The sequence below is a fragment of the Falco rusticolus genome, chromosome 4 (genome assembly GCF_015220075.1).
Source record: "Falco rusticolus isolate bFalRus1 chromosome 4, bFalRus1.pri, whole genome shotgun sequence".
NCBI classification, from domain to species: Eukaryota; Metazoa; Chordata; class Aves; order Falconiformes; family Falconidae; genus Falco; species Falco rusticolus.
This window is the reverse complement of record NC_051190.1, coordinates 107209088-107236101: the sequence shown is the minus strand read 5'-3', so window position 1 is coordinate 107236101 and position 27014 is coordinate 107209088. Positions and strand designations below refer to the sequence as shown.

General features: G+C 37.0%; 1 protein-coding gene across 6 annotated transcripts in view; it reads right to left on the bottom strand.

Moving 5' to 3' along the window:
* TBC1D5 (TBC1 domain family member 5) overlaps positions 1-27014 on the bottom strand; it is a 324955-nt gene that overhangs the window by 171382 nt on the left and 126559 nt on the right. For all 6 annotated transcript variants that reach the window (XM_037387032.1, XM_037387031.1, XM_037387034.1 and 3 more), the window contains one exon: positions 22319-22462. In XM_037387032.1, coding sequence (XP_037242929.1) covers positions 22319-22418 — 100 coding nt within the window. In that variant the 5' untranslated portion in view covers positions 22419-22462. The remainder of the gene's footprint in view (positions 1-22318; positions 22463-27014) is intronic.

Sequence of the window (27014 nt, the reverse complement as noted above, 5' to 3'; positions counted from 1 at the left end):
AAATAAGCTTTTAAAATGATTAAATGGAGCAAGCTGGAAGCGGTGTACGGAACCTGAAAATAATGCCTTCAGCTAAAGAATTAAGTGCGCAGCACTTCTGATATTTATTAAATAATTATTAGGCTGGAAAGTTGAAGAACATTTCACTCCGAGGAAGTTGTTTCAGTTTTCTGAAATAAATACGATGCAACTTTTTGGTAAGCAATCTTTTAAGTGTAAATCTGACTCTATCCCTTGCTTCAAAGTTCATTTAGCATTAGATGCATGCTTTGAATGCTTGCGTTGCTTGGTACAGATTTTTGGGTTGCATTTTGGTTTCAACAACTGTGCCCTAAAACAGTCTTTTGCCATGAATGACATAAAAAATACACACTATGACAATGAGTGATTTATGCAGATAATTAACTGTGAGACTTCGCCATTCAAAGTGCAAAACTCTTACACAGGCTGAAATATTCCATTTGTTTATCCTCCAATATCGACACCAGAAAAATCTATCAGGCATTAACAGTGTTTTTTCCCCTTTAAGCGTATTTGTGTTAAGGAAGGAACAAAACTGGAAAACACAATACGGTACCCACACATACCCTCGTCTTCTGACAGTGAAAGCTGCTCACATTTGAAAGCAGGTCAGGAATGCTGACACCAAGGTGCAAAATCAAAGGCTGTTTTAGCCCCGCAGAAAGCTGCTGAACAATGTAATAGGCAAACACACTGGTTTGCAGTTATGAAGAAAAACTTCTGGAGATAATGACAGTACCTTGCCTTGCATGTTGCTCAAACCCAGTCAATTCCAGTGTCTTTTGGATTGCTGATTTACGACGATCAAGTGGCAGCTTCTATGATCTTTGCATATAAAATCACAGTTGCATATGTGTATCCGCCTATATGAGTAAACTCTGCGTATTCTCCATGCAAAATCTCTGTTTCAAATAATTTTGTCTATGCACTTCAGTTTAAATCAAGACACATAAAAATAACAGGGTTTCCATTTTAAGTGAAACTGCTTCTGAGTGTTCACAGATCTAAACACCAACTCTGTCATTAGGTTAGCCTGTAAATTAACATACCACTTTTCCACATGTAAAATGTATGTGTGAAAAGTGTGGATGGGAAAAGATACACAAAAGTCTAGTTGACTGATTTTGAAATCAGAATGTGGCATTAGCATTTAAGAAATGTAGACCCTTTAGCTCAATTTAAAATAAATTCAACAATAAGTACATTCAAAGGATTTATTTATAATATTTCTCTCCCCGATAAAGCCTCTGTGTTTACCAATAGGCTGAGCTATACACTGTACTCTAAAACCAGTAAAATACATAGAATAAGGAATTTTACTCTTAATGCCATTAAACTAATTCTTACGAGTGCTTCAGAAGAATTCTCAGGTGATTGCAAGGTATTGAAATCTTAAATAATTTATATCCACAGGTGTTTTAAAAAAAATCTCTTTGAACATGATGGAAAGGCCAAGTTTAACTGTGATGCTAACGGTGATTTAAACGCTTCAGAAAACGCACATACATGGAAAAATAATTTCGCTTCCCATTGAGTGGGAACCACACAATACTAGCTTATATAAGCAAATGTGACTTCCACAGAAGTTGATAAGCATTTAGTCCAGTAATGCCTGGATTGAATTTGCTACCAGCAGCAATAAGACAAGTAAAAGAAAAAAATCCACAGGTTAAGGTAAAATTTGATTCTTCGAGCTTTTTTTTCCCCAGTTATTGTTCTCCTAGTGCACCTGTCTTTGGTCCGTAGTAAATTATGTCAGCTTCTGTTCATATGCTCAATACTACACCCTGTATCTTAATGTCTTATACTTAACCTGGCTGGCTTAATTTAAACTTATCATTTACCATGCGCAACTGAAGTTCCTAGGTCATCACCAAATGTGACTCAGAAGACTCCAGAAAAAGATACAAACATTTTAGTGTAGTCTGATTGAAGTGGAAGCTGTATACCTAGTAAATAATATCATCTCGAACTTCAGTAAATTCTTTAAGAGTATACACACTTCACAAAATAGCACATTAGCAAAATCAGCAAAACAGAGGATAGAGTAATCCAGTATAACTAGGGACAAATAGCACAATTAAGAGTTTGCATAGAAAGAAAAAAAAAATCTTAGAAGCCACCTGGCTTCATCGCTAGGAACTTGTGTCCCATGATATACAAATGCCGAGTGACTTATCACTTGCATCCAGAAGAATTTGGCTAATTTTAACTTATAAACAGCCTAAAAGGCCTTTGAGCTATAAATTGCAATAATCTAAAGATGGCAAGAGGCAATAAACATGAGTTAATGACTCAGCATCCTCCTGAGATAGCACTGGTCATGCAGCTTTGCTTAATCTTAGACGTGCACAATCACTGTAAAAAGGTGGTCTCCAGAGACTATTTACACTGACAATATGAAAACCATACCATCTCTTTATGTGTTTGAAGGCTACTATTGTCCTTTAATTTACTTCAATTACATCCTATTTTTAACCACATTTCTATCTTATAGAAAGATGCAATCCTTCTGTTTGGGATAATAAATCATATGTATATATAGTTTGATTTTCACATTCAAAAGCAGTAATGCATATTCCATTGAGTTGTGGAAAAAAAAATGGAGTTGATAAAGATTGAGCCGTTTTCTAACATTCTGTTGTTCTGCCAAGATTAAAGGATAGTACAGGACAAACCAGAAAGGATTACGTGATCTTTTATGGAAATAGAATTGCCCTTTGAAAAAGGAGCTAGCTGCTCTTCAGCTGAGAATAACAGGTTTACCAGGAGAAAGGCCAGCTTGGCCAGGAAGGCAGGTGGTAGTGATAGGCAGCCTCACCTGCTAAAGCTGGGGAGGTGTCCTCATGATAACCAGGACCAGAGGTTAACAAGAGCAGGAGCAATTCTGCTTTGTTTCTTTGCTGTTTCTTATCATAGGAAGCTACTCCAGCAGGCTGACGACTTCCAGCACTGTTAATGGACGTCAAAGGCTTCTGAAAGCAGAATGTACTTTCTTGGACTTTCTTTCTTGAGCATAAATGTGTTTTGGAAAACTGAAAATCATACCACTTTGGTTTGCCCAGCACACACACGTAAAGAGGTACAGCCCAAAGTCAGAGCATTCTCATGGTTACTCTGGTGACACATGGGGTAACAGCTACTCACTTACCTGGAACGGGATAACAGACAGTATTTACAGCTAGGAGGCAACCAGGAAGAATAAAAGCAGCAGCACCACTGCTGCGAATGGCAACACGGGAATTCAGGCACACAAGAAACCAAAAGGCAGTGGAGCTACTTGGCACCCCATGCAGGGGCTGGCACTACCCCGAGAGGCAGCAGCTGAACTGTGGGGTTTGGCTCCCAGAGGAAGCAGAGGAGAAGCCTGAACTTTGGAAGTTGTCACAGAGATGCAAGACTAGGCAATGCCTGAACTTTCCTCAAAGGCTACCATTTGAAAAGCACACAGTAAGAGGTGAAGGAAGTCCCACATGCAGCCAGGGGCAGGGAGAGGCACTTGGGTACCCTCAGCATCCCTGTCACCCCAGGAAGCTCAGCCCTCTGGCTCCTTCCATCTGCAGCCTCCTCCTCCCCTACCACAGCTCCTTTTAGCACCGGTGGAAGCAGTCAGATCTGTAGGTTTGACAGGCTGCTTTGGATTTCGATCAATGTAAACTGCAGGATAATCGGTTAAATTAGTTAGAAAAGGGATCCTGCTTGTATCTAATGAAAACCCATGTTTTTAATAATGTAACTACATGACACACTTTAGCAGCATTACACAAACACACACACACACACAAGTAGAGATAACCAATGGCTGACTAACAAAAAAAAGTAGAGATAACCAATGGTTGATTAAAGTATGAACACAACATACTAGAAGCGCATGTAATTTTTACTTCCTTTAGCCATCATTCCTAACACAGTAGAAAGCACATTTTTTCACTCCTTAACAAATTCATTCTGTAAATAATTTTGAAAAAGCAAATTAGTCTCTGGGTAAAGTTTAGTTACCTGGGTAAAACTTAAAGATGTTCCACCAGTAGCAGAGTCTAAGAGTTAAGATAATTCACAGGTACGCTGTTGTGGGTTTTTTGGGTTTTGGGTGGCGTTTTTTTTGTTTGTTTGTTTGTTTGTTTTTGTTTTTGTTTTTTTTTTAAATCATAGGATGCCTTCACCATATGATAGCACCACTACCTGGCAAACTTGAGCGAGATGGTTTGAGAAAAACCTGAACAACCTGAAGACGACCCACACTGCCACACAGACTCAAATACTCAACCCTGAAAGGGACGTTGCTGCTGCTGGTGGAACAGCCCTTATCCTGATCTACATTATACAGAAGGATCCTGCACCAGAAAGGGACACCTGAGCTTAAAGCTGCCTAGCTTGGTTTTATAAGATGAAGCCAGGAAGCCCTAGACTCCAAATCTGAGGCTGTCTAATTAAGGCTGCTAATTCTCAGAACACATTTTGTATCCAGTAGACCCATACCTCAGAGAACATGAAATGGAGCAGTACCCTACATTTTCCATAAATTTCTCCAATGAAAAAACATGTCACCAAAGAGTATAAAAGAAGTACTGAGCTAGAGCTTTTAAGCTGCCAAATCAAAATGTACCAAAGCATAATGAAAATGTTAGATTTTAATCAAAATTCTTTTAAATCAACCTTCAGTTAATTTGGAGAGCACAACTGTGTACTTTGCTGGTGCAAAAGAAGATGCATGTTGTGAATGACAGATCTAGAAAAATATGAAGAGCAAAGGTATATATGCATTAGCAGTAAACTCTGGATGTCCAAGAGATGAAAGTCCACAGCTACATCTGAATATAAAAATACATCAAATTGACAGCCAGAATGACAAAACGCTTCCATTCATTACAGTGCAAGGTAGTGTGGCGAACAATGGTCCCTCTGTTGTAGACACCGAGGAAGAAACTCCTCACCAAACATTTCTGCAAGGAAGTATGTCATCCATCACAGGACAGATCTCTGTTCTCCACCCTTGCCCTCCTGCGAGGAGGATGAGGAGTGTCAATCCCTGGTGGCACTTCAGAGCGGAACTAGGGATGCAAGTATGAAGCACTTGGAGACATAAGAAATAAGAGACGACAAAAATGTAAATTAGACAAGTACAGCTAGAATTTTCTTGTGCACAACAATTACACTGAAGTTTTCCAAAAGGTTGATGATTTAGTTTACACAATAATAGGAAAAATGTTAAGGAGCAGTCAATTTTTCTAGACAGTTACTCCAGTTCTCTAAGACAGAAAATGTGCAGTACCTTTTAGCCAAAAGGAAAACAGTCTGATGCTGCGTGACATTTTCATTTTGCACCCAGAGAGCATCAGCTTTTTTACTCCAGATTTTTGACCAAGCACCACCTGAGGAAAATGTGAAAAGGTATTTCACATAGGTAATTCCTATTAAAACAGAAACGTAATTGTCTGGAGAGCAAGAGAACAGTCCTGGGGGACTACAAATTCTAAAATATTTTCACTTTTTCTTCAGATTTCACCTTCCAAATTCAGGACGTGGCCATGATTTCCTCAGCCGTATGGTACCGCTCTGTCCAGCTGGAGAGGAGAAAAAACCTCTGATCCAGAGGCTTTACCTCTTCCATACTAGAGATCTGCATTTCCAGCAGGCTTGACACTGTTGCCTCCAACACGGCACCCAGACGGTACAGACCTCAAGTGATGTGAAAGAAACGGGCTGGCACAAGGCTATTTAGGCATATCCATAGCGTGGCATTAAAGACTTTGAAGTACGGGTGCAGAATTTACAGGCACACCGTGGGAGGGAAATTCAAGAAAATAGCTGTCTTACTTGAACACAGGCATTACTCGAAAAAGTACTATATGCTGTGACTGCAGGTCGTAAGACAGAGCGAGAAAGAATATGTACGTCTGAACAAGTTTTCCATTTCCTCTCATTGGAATGACAGTGAATAAGGATGACGAAAATTACAGTATGTGAATAGTAGTGTAATTACTGAATAGTTCCCCACATAATTATGCAAAACAGATCTATCCATAAGTTAATGTAGCCATTTTCTTTTTGAAACAGAATTTTCATGCCATCCATCAGTCACCCCAAAACACAAACCTTAGATGACTTAAGTACAGAGAATTTACTCATTTGGTCTGTAATATAAGCAATGCGTGTGAGTAGAAATAAAGGTTTAATGAAACAAAATAACATACTCCACTAGGGAAAACACATTTTGCCCAAAGAAAAAAACTAATGTAAATAAGTGGAGACTTGACTATTTGATAAATATAGCCCCAAAGGTTATATGTTTACTGAAAGAATATAAATATTGTACGTGATGTAGATTTTTTTTATTTGACTAGAAACATTAATTGCTTTCTAAATACAATAATATTCTTTCCTTTCAAACTGTGAGGTCTCATTTCTTTTACTGCAACACGTAACCAATTACCTAACAAAAATGTTTACATTAATCACAATGACTCTATATTTTAGTTTTTATACCAGCAATTTTATTTTTGCTTAGAACTGAACTCCCTCAGGCATTCTATCATGCCAACTGTTAATTTCTATCAGTGATAAAGTTCCCTTAAGCTTCTTTTAACATCTACTGGACATGACCTCATAAAATTTAATGCCATTCATTAACCCCAAGCACTTAACTTTACACAGTAATGTCAGGCATCTGAGTTTTCAGTGCATGAGAAATCCAAGTGGGAACTGTTTGAGAGATACAAATTACAAATCCTTGGAGCAGTAGAAAGAGTGGCGTAAACAATATGAAAGGGTGAATCAAAACTTGAGCAAAAGTAGGGTTCTTGCGATGCCTTCTATCTAGAATTACCAAACATTTACACAAACAAGGAAGAGGCTGCAAAGTGATCATTTGGTTGGTGAGGGGACTAGAATTCAGAGCTGAGGCTCAATGCCAGGCTTTTGATACTGTCTGAAGCAGATAAGCTGTGCAGCCGTGTTTTCTCCCGTGTCCGGTGGCCTTTAGGCATTTTGGAGGAGCAGAGGTGCTAGGACCACCTTGGTTCTGCCAAGGCCACGCACCAGCAGCACCAGGGTAAGCCAGAAGAAGCAGTTTCTTCAAAGTGCTGCTCCCTTATCTCCTGCAGGAGCCTTCCCTAGGTTTAGCTTTCGAGTGTGGTGGTTGTTCTGATTTTGGTTATGTACCAAGAAAGCTTTCAGAGGGAGAGCACTGTTTTTATTTTCCCTGAGATGCACAGATGGGTGATGTCTGCTTAACTCATTTAACCATATTTCCCAGTGGCTTCACACATGTTGGAGAAAATGTGGAAAATTCTAGAGGTGAATGAAAAAATACTTAGCAACAATTTTCTGGCTTCTCTTGGGCCATTCAAGGACATTCCTGGCGGGGAGTGGAAACCGAGTGACAGCCTGTCAAGGCCCTGACTGTAAAAAGGGCACGTTGTTAGGAGAGAGGGGAAAGCGGTTTATTTTCTATTTCTGTTGGCTCAAGAGATATCTAGGCACCCTCTGTCAAAAAGGACAGTGCTATGCAGCTAGAAACATGGCCCATCAGAGTTCCTGAGAGCAATCTGCTTGCTCAGCTCCGTTACACGAAATCCCACCCCCCCACCCCCCCCCAGTCTGTACACAGGGCTTGCTTTTTCTTGGTGTCACAGGCTGTTACGTTTTGGGTTAAGCAGTTGATGCTATTGGAGCAGGGATCAACTTAACATTTCTATACAAATTACACAAGGTAGCTATAAATTGCTTCATGAGAACCCGAGTGAGATTTGATGCTGATGTCTCTAAGTGCTACGTGTTAGTTTATTTATTTTTAAGCAGCAAAAAGGGCTGGCTTTCAGAACTAAGCAATAGCTCCTGAATTTACTGATCTTCACTGGAAATTTATTCTCTGCCACCCTATAAATCTAAACAGATGGAAGTAATTTTGCTCAAGCTTTATTTCCACAGAAAGGTATCTCTAAGTGAAAGGCTGTTATTACAGAATTGAGGTTTTCACATGTGAACAACTGATCTCTGATAACCAGCCCCATCTCCAATTTCTTCGAACAACTTTTTTTTTTTGCTATAAACCACACATAACTAAAACTACAGTCAATACACACTTCGCACGGCTGAAAATGGTTTTGCATCTTGCCTGCCACTGGTCTAAGATCACTTCAGCATAATTACAGTCTGATGCAACGTCAGTAAGTGTGCATCAGTTGGAAAAGTTTTTATTGCCTAATAGCAGGGAATGGTAATAAAGCAGATGTACACCAGGCCACATGACAATGGCAACCAATTGGTCTGTATTTAGCAAAGCAAAGTATTAATGTTTTATAAACACAAAGGATGTTATATACTTTTCTAACAATACAGATGTAAATCTCTGCACAGCATAAGCGCTTCTGCTGATCAACATAGAGATACTGCTGTGACAGGTACTTTGAAGTTGCAGATAAGAGCTCAAGCTGTAAGATGCCAACAAAAATGGAAGTTTATAACGAATCACTGCCAGGCTCTTAAACATAGTAGCACTTGTGGGACTTTCTGTAATATAAATAGTAATTACCTTCAATGCAGAATGTATTTGCAAAAATAAATATACCGGTGCATAGACCAAAACTCACGATTCGGTTTCCTACTTACTAAGTAAACTTTAAAATCTGTAAATTCTAAGTACAACAGACCCCCAAATAATCTTTTGCTCAATACTGCCTAACATGCCCAAATACGTATACATGCACATACACAACTGCTCCAATATACATAGGCAAACGCTACAATCTTAGTGTGAGGGCATCTACCCCGTAGACAATTCAATCAATCTCTCAAGTGACACCCACACGTGCCTGCACACACAAAAGCAGATGTGGCATTAAGATTTACAAAGTTATTGAAACTTTTAACAAGTAAAACGCATCTTTACTTAGCTACACCAGAATGAGGAATAAAGGGGTTTACATATGTTCCAATTCTAAACCTATCAATCAAACCCATGTTATTCCTTTGGGAGCTTATTTACATGCATATTTATCAGCCTCACATGCTAATTCCCTGCTGTTTTATGCCTGCGAGGCATGTTTATGAGTCATAATTGTTGATCTCATTTGATGTATTTCACTGAAGTAAGACATTATTCAGTTATGTGGCCTAATGTCAATGAATTATGATGACCTGATCTTCGAAATGCAACTTGGTCTTTAATTTTTATTAGAGCATAACTTATTCAGAAGAAGAAATACACTAAAATCTAAGATTACATGCTTTTGTAGTCATTTTGCTTAAACATCTTATTTCTGAAACACTCCTCCCTACCCCCAGGCAAAGTTTTAAAAGTGCAATTCATAAACACCAAATGAAAAGAATTTTTGCCTGAAATCAGTACATATTCCTCAGTGTGGGACCTTTTATAGGTGTTTTTGTTTTAAGCAGCCACGAGACAGGCGCTTGGAGCACTGACATACGGTTTGTAAAAGGAAAAAACCAGACCCAACCCAAAGCTCTCAAACTGTGCTTTGCCTCCACTTCATCAAAACTGAAACCAGATGCAGACTTCAGAGCAACTGGTAAATGAGAACTACTAAAGTAAGTCATAAGTCCTAAAACTGACTCATCATCTTTGATGCAAAACGGCGTCAATTTATAAACAGAAAAATCCCTTGACGATCAGAGTAAACACCTAAACAGGGGAATAATTACCAGGTGTCCAAAGTTCATTGTGGTAACCTGGGTTAGCCATCAATGGCTACCTGGGTGGCAAGCCAGAAGGGGCACTAGCAGGTGCCTGAACATGGTGCTTGTACAAATCCTGCTCCTTTCACCAAGACCCGTATCAGTCTTGCAGTGCCTCAAGTAAAATTTAAAGGTTTAAATTACCTTGAAAAATCTGATTAATAACATTTCTCAATAATCATGCCTTTTTTCCTAATGCAATTGCAGCATGAAGGAATCATAAAATAACTGCTTATTTTTATTCCCTTGCAGCAAAGACTTGGTATCAGAGTTAGTACCCACATTGTAGGATCTACAGTGTAAGTTAGTCCTTACACTAGGTTAGCAGAAAATTACCACTGTACACGTAATTTACTACATGACTGTCAGATGTCACATTTTCTAATTTAAGATTCAGCATTGTTTTAATGCTAATACTATCATTTGTTATATCTATACCAAAAGTAACTACCAATTGAACAATTGATTTCAACTTCACAAAAATCACAAGCGTTTGACTTCTGTATCTGAGTTAAGAGATTGTCACAGTTAATACAATGTTTAACTCAATATTTACGTATTAATAAAGAAAAACCCCAAATTCAGGTACATTCAAAAGTTTAGAAATGACGTCTCTGAGCTACAGCTTTATCAAGGAGCACAATAATATGCAGAAAAACAGAACTGTCTTCAGCCAAGAAATGCAAATGCCAGATACCAAATGCAGGCTCATTTTTCCATAGGATTCTCAAATTGAAAGTGACAGATATGAGTAAGTGTCTTTGAAATCGCAGAAAATCTGCAAGTATCTTGCTAAATTTGTAATATCTAGAGGACTTGTAGTATCATAAATATATTAATTCCAAGACGAAAAATCTGCAGCTTTTTCATGTCCAGAATTAAATCTGTGTTTTTCATTTATAGCTGCTTTAAAAAAAACAACACCCAAAACCCAAAGTTTTTTTCATGCAAAAATTAAACGTATGAGAAAGAGCCAAAGACCATTTGAAACAGGCTTTATATGCTCATTTTTAAAAGTGCCAAGGAGAATTTAATACAGGGTTTATATGGTATTTTTCCAAATCATAAATTTGCTTCTGACAGAAGTATGTTACAAACCAACTTCTTGAAAAAAACCCACAAAACTCAAAAATCTTCACTTGAGCAATTAGTTATTCTAATGGCACAGTTACAAGGGTGTAACTTTAGTTCATGCAAATGACACAACTAGAACTGTCATGTGTTCATCATAAACATGAAATTATAAAATACATTAAAATTAATCCTGCAGAAAAGTGTCAATTTTAATTCCAGAACTTTTAAAACATAAGCTGTCTCTGGTTATAGTCACAAGAACCCCAAACAAGAGAGTCTTCCACAGTAAAAGCTCTGATTTACATCCCCTTCTTTCTTTCAAATTCAAATAAGCAAAAGAATCTCATCTGCAAAGGTTTTTGGTTTTTTTTGAGAATAGCAACAATTAATGCTACATTTTTTCTTGCAATAAAATCTCAGTCTTAGTGTAGTCAATAATGTTATGGCCACCTAGCTGTAATAATTCAGAATGGAGCTTTGTATACTTCTGCAAAGGAGTATTTTCTTTCGTACTTCGATAAACAATGAACCAATATTGGGTCACAGAAGTTTGCAGGTGGCCCTGTGGCTCTAGATGCTTCTCTCTTCCATTAAGATAACATCTGTTCTGGCCACTAGTCAGCAAATCAAATTTGATGAGAATTCTTCTGAGTGCAAAGCAGAAATGCCCACTAATGGACAGATTTATGTTCCATTGCTCCACCCTTTAAATATTTCAAATGAAAGCAAACAAAACCAACAATAGTATCTACAAATATGACTAACATACAGAAAATGTACCCTATTATAATGAAACTCACACATTTTCATGTTATTTAAAATATATTTTCACATGTATTACATGAGAATTCGATCCCTTCGATTGCACTTTGTATTGAAACACTATACAGTTCATTTTTCCTAAGTTTAAATCATTGTTTCCAGTAGAAATCCAATTTCTCAGAAGAAAAGAATTATCACCACCATAAAACTTTATCGGGATGAAGTTTGTGCTTTTTAACTTCTAGGAAGATCAAGAATAATAATTTGTAATGGGATATCAAAATTTTAGTGGAGAAAGTTAGCATAGAGGCCACTTGCTAATATTTTGGTTACATGGTCCCAGTTGTACTAAACTCAACGGAATTTGTTCAAAAATTTGAGTGTGGTCTTCCTATCCTGGAGTTTATGTCTTATTGTTTACCACTCTAGTAACCAAGCAGAAACATTTAACTGCCAGCTCTTCGTACAGAATTAAGATATTTAACAGAAGAAAAATTAGAGCAGGTTTTTGGTTTGTTTGTGGGGTTTTTGTTTGTTTTTTTCTTTTTCCTTTTTTTTTAAGTGGCCATTACAGTTTACTTACATTAAACTTGATTTTTAACCTTCCCACATACTTTCATACACATGAAATATCTGAGAGAGGGGTGTTCTGTTTACATCAACGGTAGCTGTATGGTAAACACGAAGGTACAACTATATTCACTGCTTTGCAAGGTACATCGAGAAACACGTCAAGCCAGGTAATGCACCCTGTACCAAATAACACAATGAAACAGTAAAAGCAGCAGGTAGCGCTTACTTAAACAACAACAACAAAAAAATCTCTTAAGAAGTTTTGGTATTTTCCCTCTTCTAAAACAGGAGCTGGCAATGCTGACATACAAAATAGTGAAATAAACAAGCATGAACAGATCAACTTTGACAATGATTTCATTAAGCTGGAGTAGCATTTTTAAACGTGTGGCCAAATCATGTTTTAATAGTAACGCCCATATATGTCTGTACTATGCCACTGTTTGCCAAAGTTTAGGGAACAATTTAACAGATCCAAAATACTTTATTTGTTTACTCAAAATACTGAAAAGATGACAGTGATCTGCATCTTCTACAATATTTTTAGTTACCAAAAATACTTTTAGTTGCAATTTCTAAGCTGACAAGAGCTTATTTGTTTTAAATTTGTATACAAAACATGAAAAGATTGAGTGTGCGTTCTGACGTGTACCAAAGTTACTTTTTTTTTTTTAAATGATTTATCTACCTGTCTCACAAAAATTGGCTGAAAGAAAGCAAGTGCTGAAGGATGTCACCGAGGCAGTGTCCTGGACCTTGAACGATCTGGGTCCAGTTCTTGGCCCTGCTACAGACTTCTTGTACGAAATAGGCATATCATTTCACCTGCTTCAAATTTCTTTTTTGTACGAGAACATAGTCTACTTGTTCTTCCTATGGCAGTTATGAGAATTAATTCCATAGCTTCTTTGGTGTATGATACCTTCTAGAAGGACGAGGTAAGCACAGAGATGCAAAACAAACATCCCAAGTCCTGCTTCCCTTTTGAAACAGATCAAGCCATGGAGCATACACTATCACAGGCTTGCGTGATTGTCACAAATAGCGAAAATAAATCTAATTTGCTATACCCTTTTTGTGTCATTTGTACTGCAGCTGAAACATCATAATCACATGATTACCGATGCAGTGATATAAATGCCTGACATGATGAAAAAGCTGAACAGGGATGCTTAAGAATAACTGAAAGATATTCTAGATCTGACAGAGGTGTTCAATCTTGTCATAGAGCGTATAGGTATACGTACAACCATATAAATCACAAGCTTAAAATATTTTGAAACAAAACTTAGCAATAGTTCACTTACACCAAACAAGATTTAAACACAAGCTCACATACATGCATACGAAACATGACGTTTCTTATCCAGTTTTGTTTAGACTTGGGTTAGTTTGCTATTTTGTTGACTGTGAAGAAAGACCAATGAAAACAGAAAGGCTACGCACGTTTCTCCCACTCCCCCCATTTTAGCACTCAATTTTGTTTAAGAGATAAAGGCATTCTCCCCCTACCCTGTATATTTAGCTTTTCTTTCAATTATTGTGAATCTTAGGAGTAAAATGAAGACCAGGACTCTTAAAAGTCGGTTATATGCACTCTGCCTCTGCGTGGCCAAATCTCGACACCAAACGCATGACAAACCAAACATTTGAAACCTGAACACTCCCAAAACTGAGGAACTCCAGTCCAGTACCTTGGGCTAAAATTCTGCCCCCCTTAGACAATAAGGGCACTCAGGCTTAGTACCTTTACAGTTAATTGGAACCTAGCCATTCATTTTAATAGGATCAGGTCCCTGACTTTTTCAACATCAAAGAAATATCTTTCAGTTTGCTATAAATTATCTTTCATTTTGCTATAAATAATTAAAGCTGATTAGTAATAATAAGGTACCTTAACCAAAAAGGTAAACAGTGGAGACATTTATTATCAAAGTAAGTAAAGAAAATTAAAATAACCTGCAACACTTTTGTATGTGCAATTCATCAGGAAACGTTGTAAAAGAACAAAAACAAATGTTGGCTCATTCCAGAGGTTCTTTGTCATCATTAATGTATTCAGGTTTTCACAGCTGAATTGCTATACTTTGAAAAGATTTTCATGAAAGGAAACTCAAATTCAACGTTTAAACAAAGCTGTCAGGTTACCAAGATTCATATTTGTTTGTATGTCCAGAAAATGTTTTCTCCTTTTTTTAAAAAAAAAACCCTCTAGGTTAGAAGTATTATTATTGCTTTGCTCTCGATTTGTAAACAACAGAAAAATCATCTTTTGGTAAGGATCACGTAATTATTTATTTATTTGCTACTGTGAAGCTGAAACCAGCAGTTAGAAATATCTGTTCCAAAGTGGAGGTGAAACTACCTGGTATGGATATTTTACTTCATTACTGGTCCTGTTCCTCAAATTGATACAAATGGCCTCCTTCTGTTTGTGTCTGTCTGCTTGCCTGATCAGTGGAGCTAATTGTCAGAGCTGGGGAGATCTCCTATACCTAAACAGAAGACATGCAGTTTGTAACCTGCTTAATTTGCCTTATGTCCTGGATGGCCCTCAGTATGTTGTTCATTAAAGTATCAGCTGTTTCGCTTGTAGCGGTGGCAACCTAAGCATGGGCCTATTTTTCTTTGTTAAAAGGCCAGATTGTCAATAAATAATATGCATCTTACCAGATAATTTCTTACCACTTAAAGTAAGTATGACGGAACTTTACTTCTCTCCCCGCCCATACCTCTTAGTTTTGCATACCCAAAGAGGACAACGACAGGGGTACCCAAGGAGGCTAAAGACTAAGGCTCATTAGTTGATCAGAAGACTAAAACTGAAGCTTTGCAGTATCATGAGGCATGTAAGTAGGTTGAACCCCTCCCTTTCTGAAATAAGGAATTCCAGTTCCCTCTACATGTCCACATATATGAAAACCAGGAAAGATCCCATCTGTGCTGACATATTTCTGTTATACAGAGCAATCAGTTTCTAATACAATCAAACCTGTGGCAGTTAAACTCTTTCAAAATGTTTCAACTTACATTTAATCTCGGATACAGAAGTCTGTCACATCAGCTAGCGGCATGCAATTCACAGACTGCTTTACCAAACATGCTGGCCTCAGCTAGAATTCTGATTAACTAGTCTTTTATTATACCTATACAAGTACGATCAAATTGTACTGTTCAGTTTTTTTAAATTAAGAGAATCTGCCTTTTCGATATGTAGGAGATATAGCCATTTAACATAATTTGATCATTGCTTGGAAACACTTAATATGTGAGGTGTTTACGGGTAGTAACCTTCATATTATATTTTTGTATCAAGTCTGAGTAAAATATTCAACGAATGCTTCCATTCTTATCGTTGGCTTCCGTAAAACTTCTAATAATAAGCTAGTTTTAACATACTCTTAATTACATTTACAGAGGTCGTATTAAAAAAGATTATTCTGTTTTAATTTTGCTGTTCAGTAGGTTACTATAGTTAAAATGGAAATTTCTGCTTGGTACTTTAAGCTCTTTTAAGCATGTAAAATTTAGTAAAAAAATCATTCTTTTTCATTCAACTTGTATCATTTCCTTTTATACCACATGTATTATATTACAGGCATGCTAGGGAGCGAGATGGGAGCCAGCTAGTTGAGCTTTAACCTGCATTTGGGAAAAGCTAGGAAAAGAAAAAGAAATGCTGAAATCAGCTTTTCCCGACGTGGGGTCACAAGGAGTTACTAGAAGAACGACACGAGGCTGACAAGGGATTTATGCCAGTATTTGGGCAGGGCTGTATCTGGAAACAACTGGAATCTCCCAGCTGAGGTGACTGAAGCAAGGTAGCGTACCAATGTCATTAGAGAGAAGGAACTTACCTCCATACACCCATCTAGAGTAGAATTTTCAAAATTAACGATTTAAGTTTCTTTTAGATCGACAGGCATTGCTGCCCAAAATTACCAGCCACTGAGGGCAATTTCCCTACACTGCTCGTGCTCGTTACCCATGCCACAGTATAACCTCCAAACTGGAATGAACGTAACATGCAACTTGTGAGGCCACCAAAAATCCTGGAGTTACCAATTCTAAAGAGGAAACTCCAACTCTGGAAGCTGGTAACCCCCAGGACTGTATCAGCTACTCACATTTTCTCCCACAGCTGAAGTAATTTAGAATCTTCCTGCAGTTTCTAACTACAAATCTGTAACAAGGCACTGAAACCAAAGGGCGCAAACCCACAAATTTCTAAAAGCATTTCAACACCCGCACAAATACAGTTTTTAAAGGAAAAAGTATACTGTGTGCTAGCGATTTTCAACTAACTTTTAATAAATTTATTTTATTTTTCAACTATTTTTCAACTACATTAAATAAATGTACTTTTAAACATGCATAGCTTCTCTGTTAACTGATCTCTTAATAACAATGTATTTCTAACACAGAAAAGAGAAGAGAAAATGAAGAGTTGTAAGGAAGGAGCTAGTGACGGGCTGAGTTAGCTCAAGACATACCGTGCTGCTCCGATAGCCTTTGTCACTACAATCCTGTTGCTGCTCAATTAAAAGCCAGCTGAACAGTAGTTATCATTAATAAATGAATATTAAAATGCTTGTTATGTCAGCATATGGTGTTTGAAGATGTAAAAAACATTCTTGCTTTTTTCATCCAATACGAAGCAAGCCAGACTGAAGACAGCTCTTTCTCCTCTAGCATACCTGTGCCTTCCATGGAAAAGCCAAGCCCAGGAGGAAAAGCACAAGGGTTTTGAGTAAGGACCACTAGCAACCACTGTGCTGGTGGGGCACACCAACACTTTCTGCCTAAAGGGTAAAACTTTTTTTATATATATATAAAATATACATAAATATATAAAAATAATTATTTTAAAATTTTATATATATATATATATTTATATAAAAAAACCAATGCAGGACAGACACACGGCGTTCTCAGGCCCTGGTGCAAACCGTAGCCTGAAATCCCAAAGGCATCAAAAACAATCAGAACCCTCAGCATCTTCTGTTCCAATATAACGCCAAGAGGTTCTCTGTTCCAGTCTTGCCTTTTTAATGAAAACACGAAGTAGTGTGCATATTTAAAAGGACTCTTAAAAACACAATGCTTTACTTCATTTACATGTCCCTCCCTGGAGAGAAGATGAAAGAGCACATATTACATGACATACATGACATCATACAATACACTATCAAAAAACATTTGATAAGAAGTAGTAAGACTTCAAGTATTCACTCTATTTGCATCCTCATTTGCTTTTACCTAGGAATGTACTTCTCACACAGAAAGGTCTGGACCTCTGTGGTTGTTTCTTTTAAATGTAATCATGGAAACGATCTCTGTAAAAACAGTGACAGCTACACACCATACAGGGCAATCTGCATTAGCCTTGTCTCCCTGGCTGAACGGGGTTGTAAGGGCAAAACCCCCCGACTCGTAACACTGAACAGTACTGACTGATTAGGAGGTAATACAATTTTCTGACATCAAAAATTCACTTAACCCTGAAACGAATGCGAAAGGATGCACCCAAGACCAACGCAGTCCCATGTGAATTACACTTAAGATTTGGGGAAATTATCTGATAGCACATAGGTCCTGTTAGGTCCAGAGAAGGTGGCATTTACTTCATTAATTCATTCCCCTCTGTCTTCTGCATGTTTTCTGTATAACACTGATATAAACCAGGTATCTCATACTCCATATTAATTATAGTTCTACATGGTGATACTTTCTACCGATCAGGGTTATGAGGTTAACACCAGAACAGCAAAATTCTCCAAAGACAAGCAATGGAAACACACAGAATGGGCAAAATGGAAATATGAATGCCCTGTTACCGCCTCTCATGTTTTTTCATGGCTGCCTTGAGAATTAGGAGGGATGCAACGGTAAGTAAGTATGAGGTGGGCAACTGATCTGTCTCAGCTGGATTAATTTCAGTCACACACTCCAGCAGTTATCTTTGTCCTTCCAGCTACATCAGCCTTCTCCGTCCTCACCACCACCTATAGCCTTTAGATGTGAAATATAACCCCCCAAACTCCAAATCTAAAACTCAGACCCATTAAAGGTTTCCCCTTTCCTTCTATTAAGAACAAAGAACACATTACATTTTTCTATGTGAAGTATACTATTAAATAATAGCTTGTACACTAATTAAAGCAAATGTAATCGTGAGAACACACTGACATTGTTAAAGTAAATTACCCAATTCGTTAATAGTTTCATTTCAAGTGACCTTAATTGTATTAATTGTGATATTGAGCAAATTAAATGAAGAGTATTAAATGCATTGTTCCAGTCTGTCTTTAGAGAATCAACTTTCTCATTACATCAATGAAATGGGAATACTACCTAATGTGCTCTTCAAAACTTGTTTCACCATGTTGTGAACACTGCAAGTTAGAGCAAAAATCTACGGCAGCTCAGAAACAGTTAACCTAGTTATCCCATTTCAATGTAATATAAACCTCAGGCAGTTGGAAGTGAACAAAATAGTTTGTCAGCTGCGATAGACAGGGAGAAGGTAGAACAATGTTTCTGAAATTTCTTTTCATATATACAGGGTTTATAAAGTCTCTGCTGAAGACAAGAAAAAATTCATCAGTTTCTCTGATAAAGATCTGTATTTCAGAGGGAATCATTTAAAAATATCCTTAAAATAAAATGAACTATATAATGAAGATTCTTAGAACAGAAAATGTAGCAAGATACCATTGACTTACTATAGTCAAAAGGAAATGTAACACTGCACATATACGTACATGCATGTAAAACACAAGCAGATCCAGAAGAGATAATAAAAGATTAAAAATTCTTATAAAGAACTAAAATTTTCCACCTGAAGTATCAGACTGCAAAAGTGAGAACCCCTGCTACAAATTTCTTACCAACTATTAAAAATGCTATTTTAAAAAGCATATATGAGTGCATATATGCAATGCACAATTCTCGATCTTGAAAAAAATCATACAGCAGGAAAATAACATCAGCCAAACCAGTCATCAGAAAAAGACTGAAATACTATCTTACCCGTTTATTTGGAATATTTTAAAGGGCTAGAAAAAAGATCTTGACTGTCAATTAGTTAACAGCCTATCCCGATTTTTTTAAACTTGCAAACAAGCACATTCTCATGACTCATCATAACTCAAGATTCAAAGTTCGTCAGATACACAAAATTTGGAGTGCTATGAACACCCAGATCTTTCTCCAAATGACACTTACCTCATCTGTAATGCTCTACTATTTGTTCAACCAGGCACTTGTCTCCTGCCGAGCATTTGCAATATTAACCCTCACAGCTGCTCCTAGTGAACTACGTCTTGTTCTTCCCAGGCCACTTCTCCAAAATCTCAAGAATACTGTGAATTATGTGTCTGCCCCTCCATTGTCGGGGCAGCCCTGTCCCCAAAAAACTGTTTTCTCTCTATAGCTTCACTGAGATTTTAATAAAAGTCCTGAGTACTACTAGGCTCAATCAACAGATTCCTGGAATCCCACCCAATATATCCTTCCAAGCTGACAGCAAATGAACAAGAAATAGTCTATGCCTGCAGTTTTCCAACCAGCTACACTTGACAGCAATCTATCTAGTTCTGAGATTTCTTTTATTTCATGAAAATGCCTTGTGAGAGAATTTCAAAACTGCAGCTGGACAGGACATCTCCTGGTTCTCCATCAAGTTTTGGTATCAGCACCACATACTAAAAATACAATACTTCACATAGACAAACAACTCTGACTAGCTCTACGATTAATTATTTATTTTCAGCATCCTTATCAAAGCGTGCTTTATTTTTATAACCTTATCTCATTTAAGACTTCCATCACTTCGTCTCCAAAGTAATACCTTAGGCATTCAGCACCGCTTCAAAAAATTATTCAGATATCCTCATATTCCGTAATATTACACAGAACACCTCCGACTGATGGACTACCTCTCCTCCATATTTCTACGAAGCATGATACAGAAGACTTTTAAATACAGATTTTCACCAAGTTGATTGTACCATGCCTGAAAGTTGAGGCCAACTTGAAAAACCTTGTCTCGAAATACTTTTGTGAAGACAATGAAGGACGGACTGCATGGACAGGAATAACTGTATACTTGGATGCCCAAAGACCTAACACCATCTAAGTATATGCTTTATTTAAAATGAAATATTAAAACTTCCAAGACTTATTTTGGATATATAAAGTTTCAAATTAAAATGCAGCATGTGTTTCACAGTAAAAAAACCCTATGAAGATGAAATGGATGCTTTATATAAAATATTTACATAGATAGAACATAAAAAATGTACCATAGTTGGTAACCTTTATGACTTGGGGAACCATGTATTTACATATCTTTATCTTCGCATGTGCGTATGTATGTGTTGTGTATATATTTTTAACAGTTGACAGCTGTTTTAGAGCATACAGAGATGCCAAGCTGAATGAGGGTCTTGATTACTTCAAGATTAGCTATCTAAAGTTTCTATTCATTTTAAGTGTTGTTAGTGCGAAGAGTCATTAGTCACTTCCTTGTCTCATAGAACATCAGCATACATTTACATTGTTAATGAACATTTGGGGTAAATGAATTAATGGCACTTTTAAACATCAATTCAATACTAATAACTTTGTATGTCATAGAAATGTTAAGGTTGGGATAAAAATGAGAAACCTTTTCAGGCAAGGTAACTAATTGCTTCTGGGCACAATAAAGGGTAAAATTAATTTACAGCGGTTTTTTAACAGGGTAAAAATCTTAGCTTTTCTTGAAACAGCGTTGAGAGAATTACGAGTATTTTATTTTTTTTTTTTTTTTAAGGAAAAAATATCAGAAGAAAATGCTTATCTTTTTCCTGATTGGGGTAGACTAAAAGCAAGCTATATTTCCTCTGGAAAATGGGTATTATTTTAGGTTATTGCAAAAAATTATTTTCAAGTCTCTAAAAATATGTACAAACTAGTTTATCAAACTAAAATTGATCCATATCTTTAAGATGTCAGATATAATAAAGGAGGAACATTGACCTAGAAAAGGTATTTCATTTAATCAGGAGGTGTTAAAATACATCCCCCTAGATGTTCATTCTCATTTTCTAACATTGAAAAAGCTTTATAAACCAATGAAGAAACAAAGAAAAAAACTGGCTTGAACGGACAGTGTTTTACTAATCTATTTTAAAGCAAAACATCAGCTTCTTATAAATTGAAGTAATAAACCTAACCAAAACTTGACATAGCTCTTTTAAATAAGCACTAGTAAAGACAGACAGGTACAGCCACACAGAGTAGTTGATCTGGGTGAGGGACTTCAGAAATGTGACAAATTTTTTCAACTCTGTAATTTAAAATAAATTTTTTATTTTGCCCTCCCGGTACATGTGTTCAATGACTGGAAAATTACAGGTAGTTAAGGTGCCACTGTGTATAACAGAGTACTTGAGGAATGTTTTCATGACAAGGACGAGCTTTCTCGTTAAGCTTATCACTTTCTTTGAACCAACTATACTGTCACTACCAGCAAATAAGTAGAAAAGACAAGCAACACAGACATGCATTGCATTATGCAAGCAGTTTGTTCTCACTGTTCATTAGAGTCTTCCAAATACTGCATTTAATTAATTTACTTTAGGTTACATAGTAATTTCTACCTTTAAAACATGTTAATTCTATCTCAACTTCCATTTTTGTTTCAAATAAGAATATAGGTGCTGAGTCAAACAACATCAAAAGGAAAATCATCCCTTTTACTTGCAGAATCTCATCCAAGATAATATAATGAACTTTATGGCAGAATTAAAAAAAAAAAAAAAAGAAAAAAAAAAGAAGAAAAAAAACCGGGAAAAAATCCCTAAAACCAAAGCAGTGTTAAGAGCCCATGCTTGAGAATGTAACATAAAGCCATGCTGCATTTCGATATTCTTACGCTGAAGTCAGTGTTTGGTTTATGATTAAAAAAGGATGACAGCGCATTAAACATTTGGCTAATGTTTCTGTCTGTAATTGAAAGTTGACTTTTCATGGTTTTCATTAGTGTCAGTGTGTTCTACACATACTCTGTGAAACGTTCTTTAAGTTACTCTGTTCAACTTCATTGAGAGAATTAAACAAATTTTGACAGGTGCAGTTATCATGACACAGTTATATAAGGTTTTTAAGGTATAAAGTCAAAAATGTACAGAAATGCAGAACTCACCTTCCCCTGGCTTGTTCAAATAACTCTGCAAGGGATCAATGCCTATTTCTTGTTCCTCTGTTTGCAAAGGGTGACTGGTTTCAGACACAGAGTGATACATACTGGCAATGCAAACGTAGTAAATTCCAACTGAAGGGTACTGATCTGGAGGGAGAAAAAAAAAAAGAAAAAAAAAAAAAGAGAAACAAACAGTGCTTCTTTAGCTGTTTTTCATTCACACAAGTCAAGAGCACAAATGCTAAAAACCTCTCCTCATTGTTCATAACATCACCATTAATTGTCTAATAGCAGAAAAATAGTGTTTCCATTCACATTTTAATATTTGCAGTCCAAAAGAAGTGTTATAGCACCTCCAACTGCAAGTGAAAGTGCAAGTGTGGTTTTGACTGACTAAAGTGAGGGAAGAGCCTCCTCCCTTCCTTTTTCCAGCTTCCCCAACTCAACTTTTAGTCTGATTCCAGGGAGAACCGATGCTAGTCCTTGGGGATGATAAAGATGACAGAGCAAAGCTGAGCTGAGACCCACCTTTATCACTCTTCTGGACTCAGGACCTCTCACCTAGAAAAACTTCCTTTTAACAAGTTTTTCAGAAATCACAGGGCAAGTATAAGAGAGAGAGGGACGTAAACACATGCAGAAAGAGAGGATGACATAACACTGACTGTTATTATGGCCAATTTTGGTTTTACCAAGATGAATATTAGTTTTGTACACATACAGTGTTAAGGAGGCATTTGACTAAAGATAATCAGCTAGCTAGTGACTGTTTACAAAGATGACCTTCCAACAATAACAGGCAAAAGGGGAGAAGGCCCAAAACTGAAAACCCAGGAAGCAGGTGAGATGGGTTCTTTGTCACAGGCTACTAAATGGCATTCACATCGCTATCGTGCCACTGAACGAGAACTATTGGCCGCAACAAATAAGAGGATGCCAACGAAAGGGTGAAAAGCAGATGGTGTTATGGCCAGAGCAGTAAGAAGGAAAAACGACCTTTCCAGTGCATTAACAGCACAAGAGTACATTTGTCAAGACGGCATTTTGGTCGCTATACAGCAATTTATTAACTAGCAGCACAAAAGAACTACACCAGCCAAATAGGTTTGATTCGCCCAAGCAACACTAAGTAGCTACCTTCAATTGCCAGCTGAGTTTTAAATATCACTTACTGTAACTGCTTAGTTTACAAGCACCATAAATTTCTAACTCCAAGAAAATTGTATTTTAAGAAAGGTATGCACCTATACTTTCAGGATTGGTATATTATTGATTTGGTAATCACTTCAATTAGGCTTTTCCTTTGGTTCTTACAAGGCATGGCATTGACCACGGATTCTTTATACCTTCTGTTTAGTGTCAACAAATGAAAGGGGACTGGGATTCTTAAGACCTTTCTGGTTTTATACACTATTCATCTGCTTCATTTTCCTACTAAGTTAGGTGAAAAAATAAATACACTGAATAAGAAACAAAGCCAGTTGGGTCACTGTTCAGCATTTCCTTCAAACCGATGCACCCAGGCTGCTTCTGAAAGGATACTCTCTCAGCTGTGGAGTATTTTGTCCTTTCTTTGCCCCAGCACCTGTGTTAAGTGTGGTGCTGAGATGATCACACCGTCTCTCACTATTTACCTAGAAGAGAATACCTGAAGCTGTCGGGAACAAGGAGCCAGGAGCTGAGGGGAAGCAGGACTGCCTGCTTTTGCAGTGGTACACTTTTATGTCAAATTATTACAAACATATGATAAAACACACCACTAAAGCACAGAATTGCCTTGAACAACTCTTTGTACTAGCTCAACACAACTTATGATGAATGCAAGTATACATCATATGTTTCCTATGCAATTTATAAACCGTAATCATGAAAGATGCATGAATGATAACTTGGAGAAAACTTGCTAGCCACTTAAATAACATATCAAAATTTACCTGCAGTCTTATGGCTACATAATATAGACACGTTTATGAGTACCTGATATCTTAATTAAATATCTAAATTTAATACCTTAAATGAACAACTTGGAAGAACGGACTTTAAAAAACCTGACTAAACAGACAAAAAAACCCCATCCAACTTTGCAGAAAGAGATGTTTATAATTTTTTCCTGCTGGAATTTTAGTTGCTGCTCTTGTTCCCTTTTGCTGTGTCACTGTAACTACCTTTCTACTGATCTGTTCGTTTGTCTTCAAAAATTTACCAGCTTATTTCAAACTGTGCTGCCAGAGTCTAACTTTCTATTTTTATGGTCCTTCAGATATTACTACACGATCTGACCAAGGCACAATGCTGAGTGCCTTTCAAACTGAGAATAAAGCACCAAATGACCTTACCAGCCTTTGCAGTTTTAGCGGCTACCACTTAGTTAAGACACAATATGCTTCAGACATACACTGTCTTACATCCATAACACAGTATGAAATTAGTTCTAGTAAGTTAGTTCTTCTGTATTCTTCTGTTCTGTATCCACCTTCTCTTTTTTTTTCTAAATATTCCTCAAATGCCATGCCTTTACAACATATAAGAGCCACAATTTACTTTACAGACATTTAGAGCAGTTTTAAACAGCTGAATAGATTTACTTCTGATATTCACACAGTGATTTAATCAGTTCCTTGTGTTTGTTTACGGATACATTTGATTAGTGTTAAAAAAAAATCACTACCTATTAGTCTTGTCACTCCTTAGTCCAAGCAATTTTCTTTACAAGTTTATACTTAAGTTCTTTTCAGCTCTTCTACCAAAGAGCAAAGAGAATTATTAAACAATTATGATTACACTTGGAATCGTACTCTGAGACAGATCCATTCTTTACAGGTTTGTGGTTGATTTGTAACGACCTATAACATATTGTTCATATTAAATAAGAAGCCATTTTAAAATTCTCAATGTGAAATAATACAAATGTTATAAAAATCCAAAATCCAATTATTAGATTACAAGACTCAATACTGTGTATCCAGTTAAACCCTAACATCTCGGTCAAAGCTAGAAGTGACCCTTTTATCTATAGCTTTTTTTTTTTTTTCCCTCCAAAGATGGAGGGCTAAAAAGCCCAAAGACCAGGCACCTTTCCCAGCACTGGGAGTTCAACTATTCTTTAATACACATGAAAAAATAATTAAGGCTGCGTATGAAACATTTATCTAGTTAGGGGAATGAAAACAGACACTAATCCACCCATTAGCCTAAGGAAGAGCCAGATGCATGCACTCCTTGTCTGGCTGTTCTCCACAAGTAGATGAGCAGGGGAGCCCTCACGCACCGCTGAGGGCAGCATCCCAAGTCTGCTCCACACCAAACCACCCCCACCGGGGGGATCCAGCCTGTCTTCAGTAAAGTCAGCTTGTCAGTACATCTGTGACCCGTCAGCCCAGTTTCTCAAGGGAGACCAAAAATCCCTTAAGGTGGGTTTACGGACTCCAACATAGAACCCCACTGGATATTAAAGGGACTCTGTGGAGATACTTGCTTACAGCCACATCATCCTCTCTCCCCATGACCTCCTCCATAGTCCATTGGGAATAAAATACTAACCTGTTTCCATTAGGAAAAATTCAACTCCTGTTTACTAACATCTGTATTACCAACAACCTCTTTCCGCACAGCAGGGATCAAGTACTTGTTGCATTAGACAGTCTGATTTAACATACCCATTCTAATTCAGAGGACTTTTCTTGTTCTCAGCAAGTACTTAGCTTTGAAGTCTGCTGCTTCTTTTTTAGACATGAGGAGGTCCGTGCACCTGAGACTTTACAAGTTTTTTTGCCTTCTGTATTAGCTGCTCTGACATATTATTTCTACCACCTCTTGCCATAAATGAGTCGTTCTCACACAGTCATGACTTCATCAGCATTGCCATTCCTCCTGTATAGAAACCTGTGAGTTTGGAATGCTTAAAAAAATTCCATTTAAAACATTAAAAATGAAAACCACTTCTTCAGCAGACTGTCAGTGGCAACAGCCTCAACTCAGTCATACTTTATCTTCCATTAATATGTCATACCTATCCAGCTAGAAATACAAGACAAATAAAAATTTAAGTGAGAGATACTTCTATCATTAGCTGAACTACCAGCGAAGCACCAGTCAGGTCTGGACTGGAGTTGGGCAAAACACAACAAACCCAGGTATTACCCAGACATAAAGGTATACAGCTATAACCAGAAATGTACAAAACAGCAGTCATCTGCAATAGGATTATAATAAATGTTCACATAAGAAACTGTTTATAGTAACTGTTCAGTTAGAAAATGAGAAATTCAAAATAAAAACAAACTTTACAGAGTTCTTTCAGCAGTGAGACTATTCACTGCCACAAGAGCAAGTGGCAAGACTGCCCTAATCTCAAAAGTTGCGGTAAATTTGAAATCAGTATTTCATAAGCAAAACATAGCACAGTTGAACATGAATACTGTACCTTATTTCAAGTCATAAGACACTCATCTACCTCTGCATTTGCAACAGATACTGAATATAGATATTCAGTATTCAAAGGAGCAGTTTATGGATAACAAGCATTGTTTCAAAAATAGTTACTGAATTATTTCAATTAAAAAAAACCCAAAACAGTTCATCTAAATTGTTTCCCCTAATCATCAGTGTTTATATAAACTTCCAAAAATAATTTCTTCAAACTACGGAACACACCAAAACAGAAAAATCAATGTTTAAAATGCGAAGAGTATTCATATAG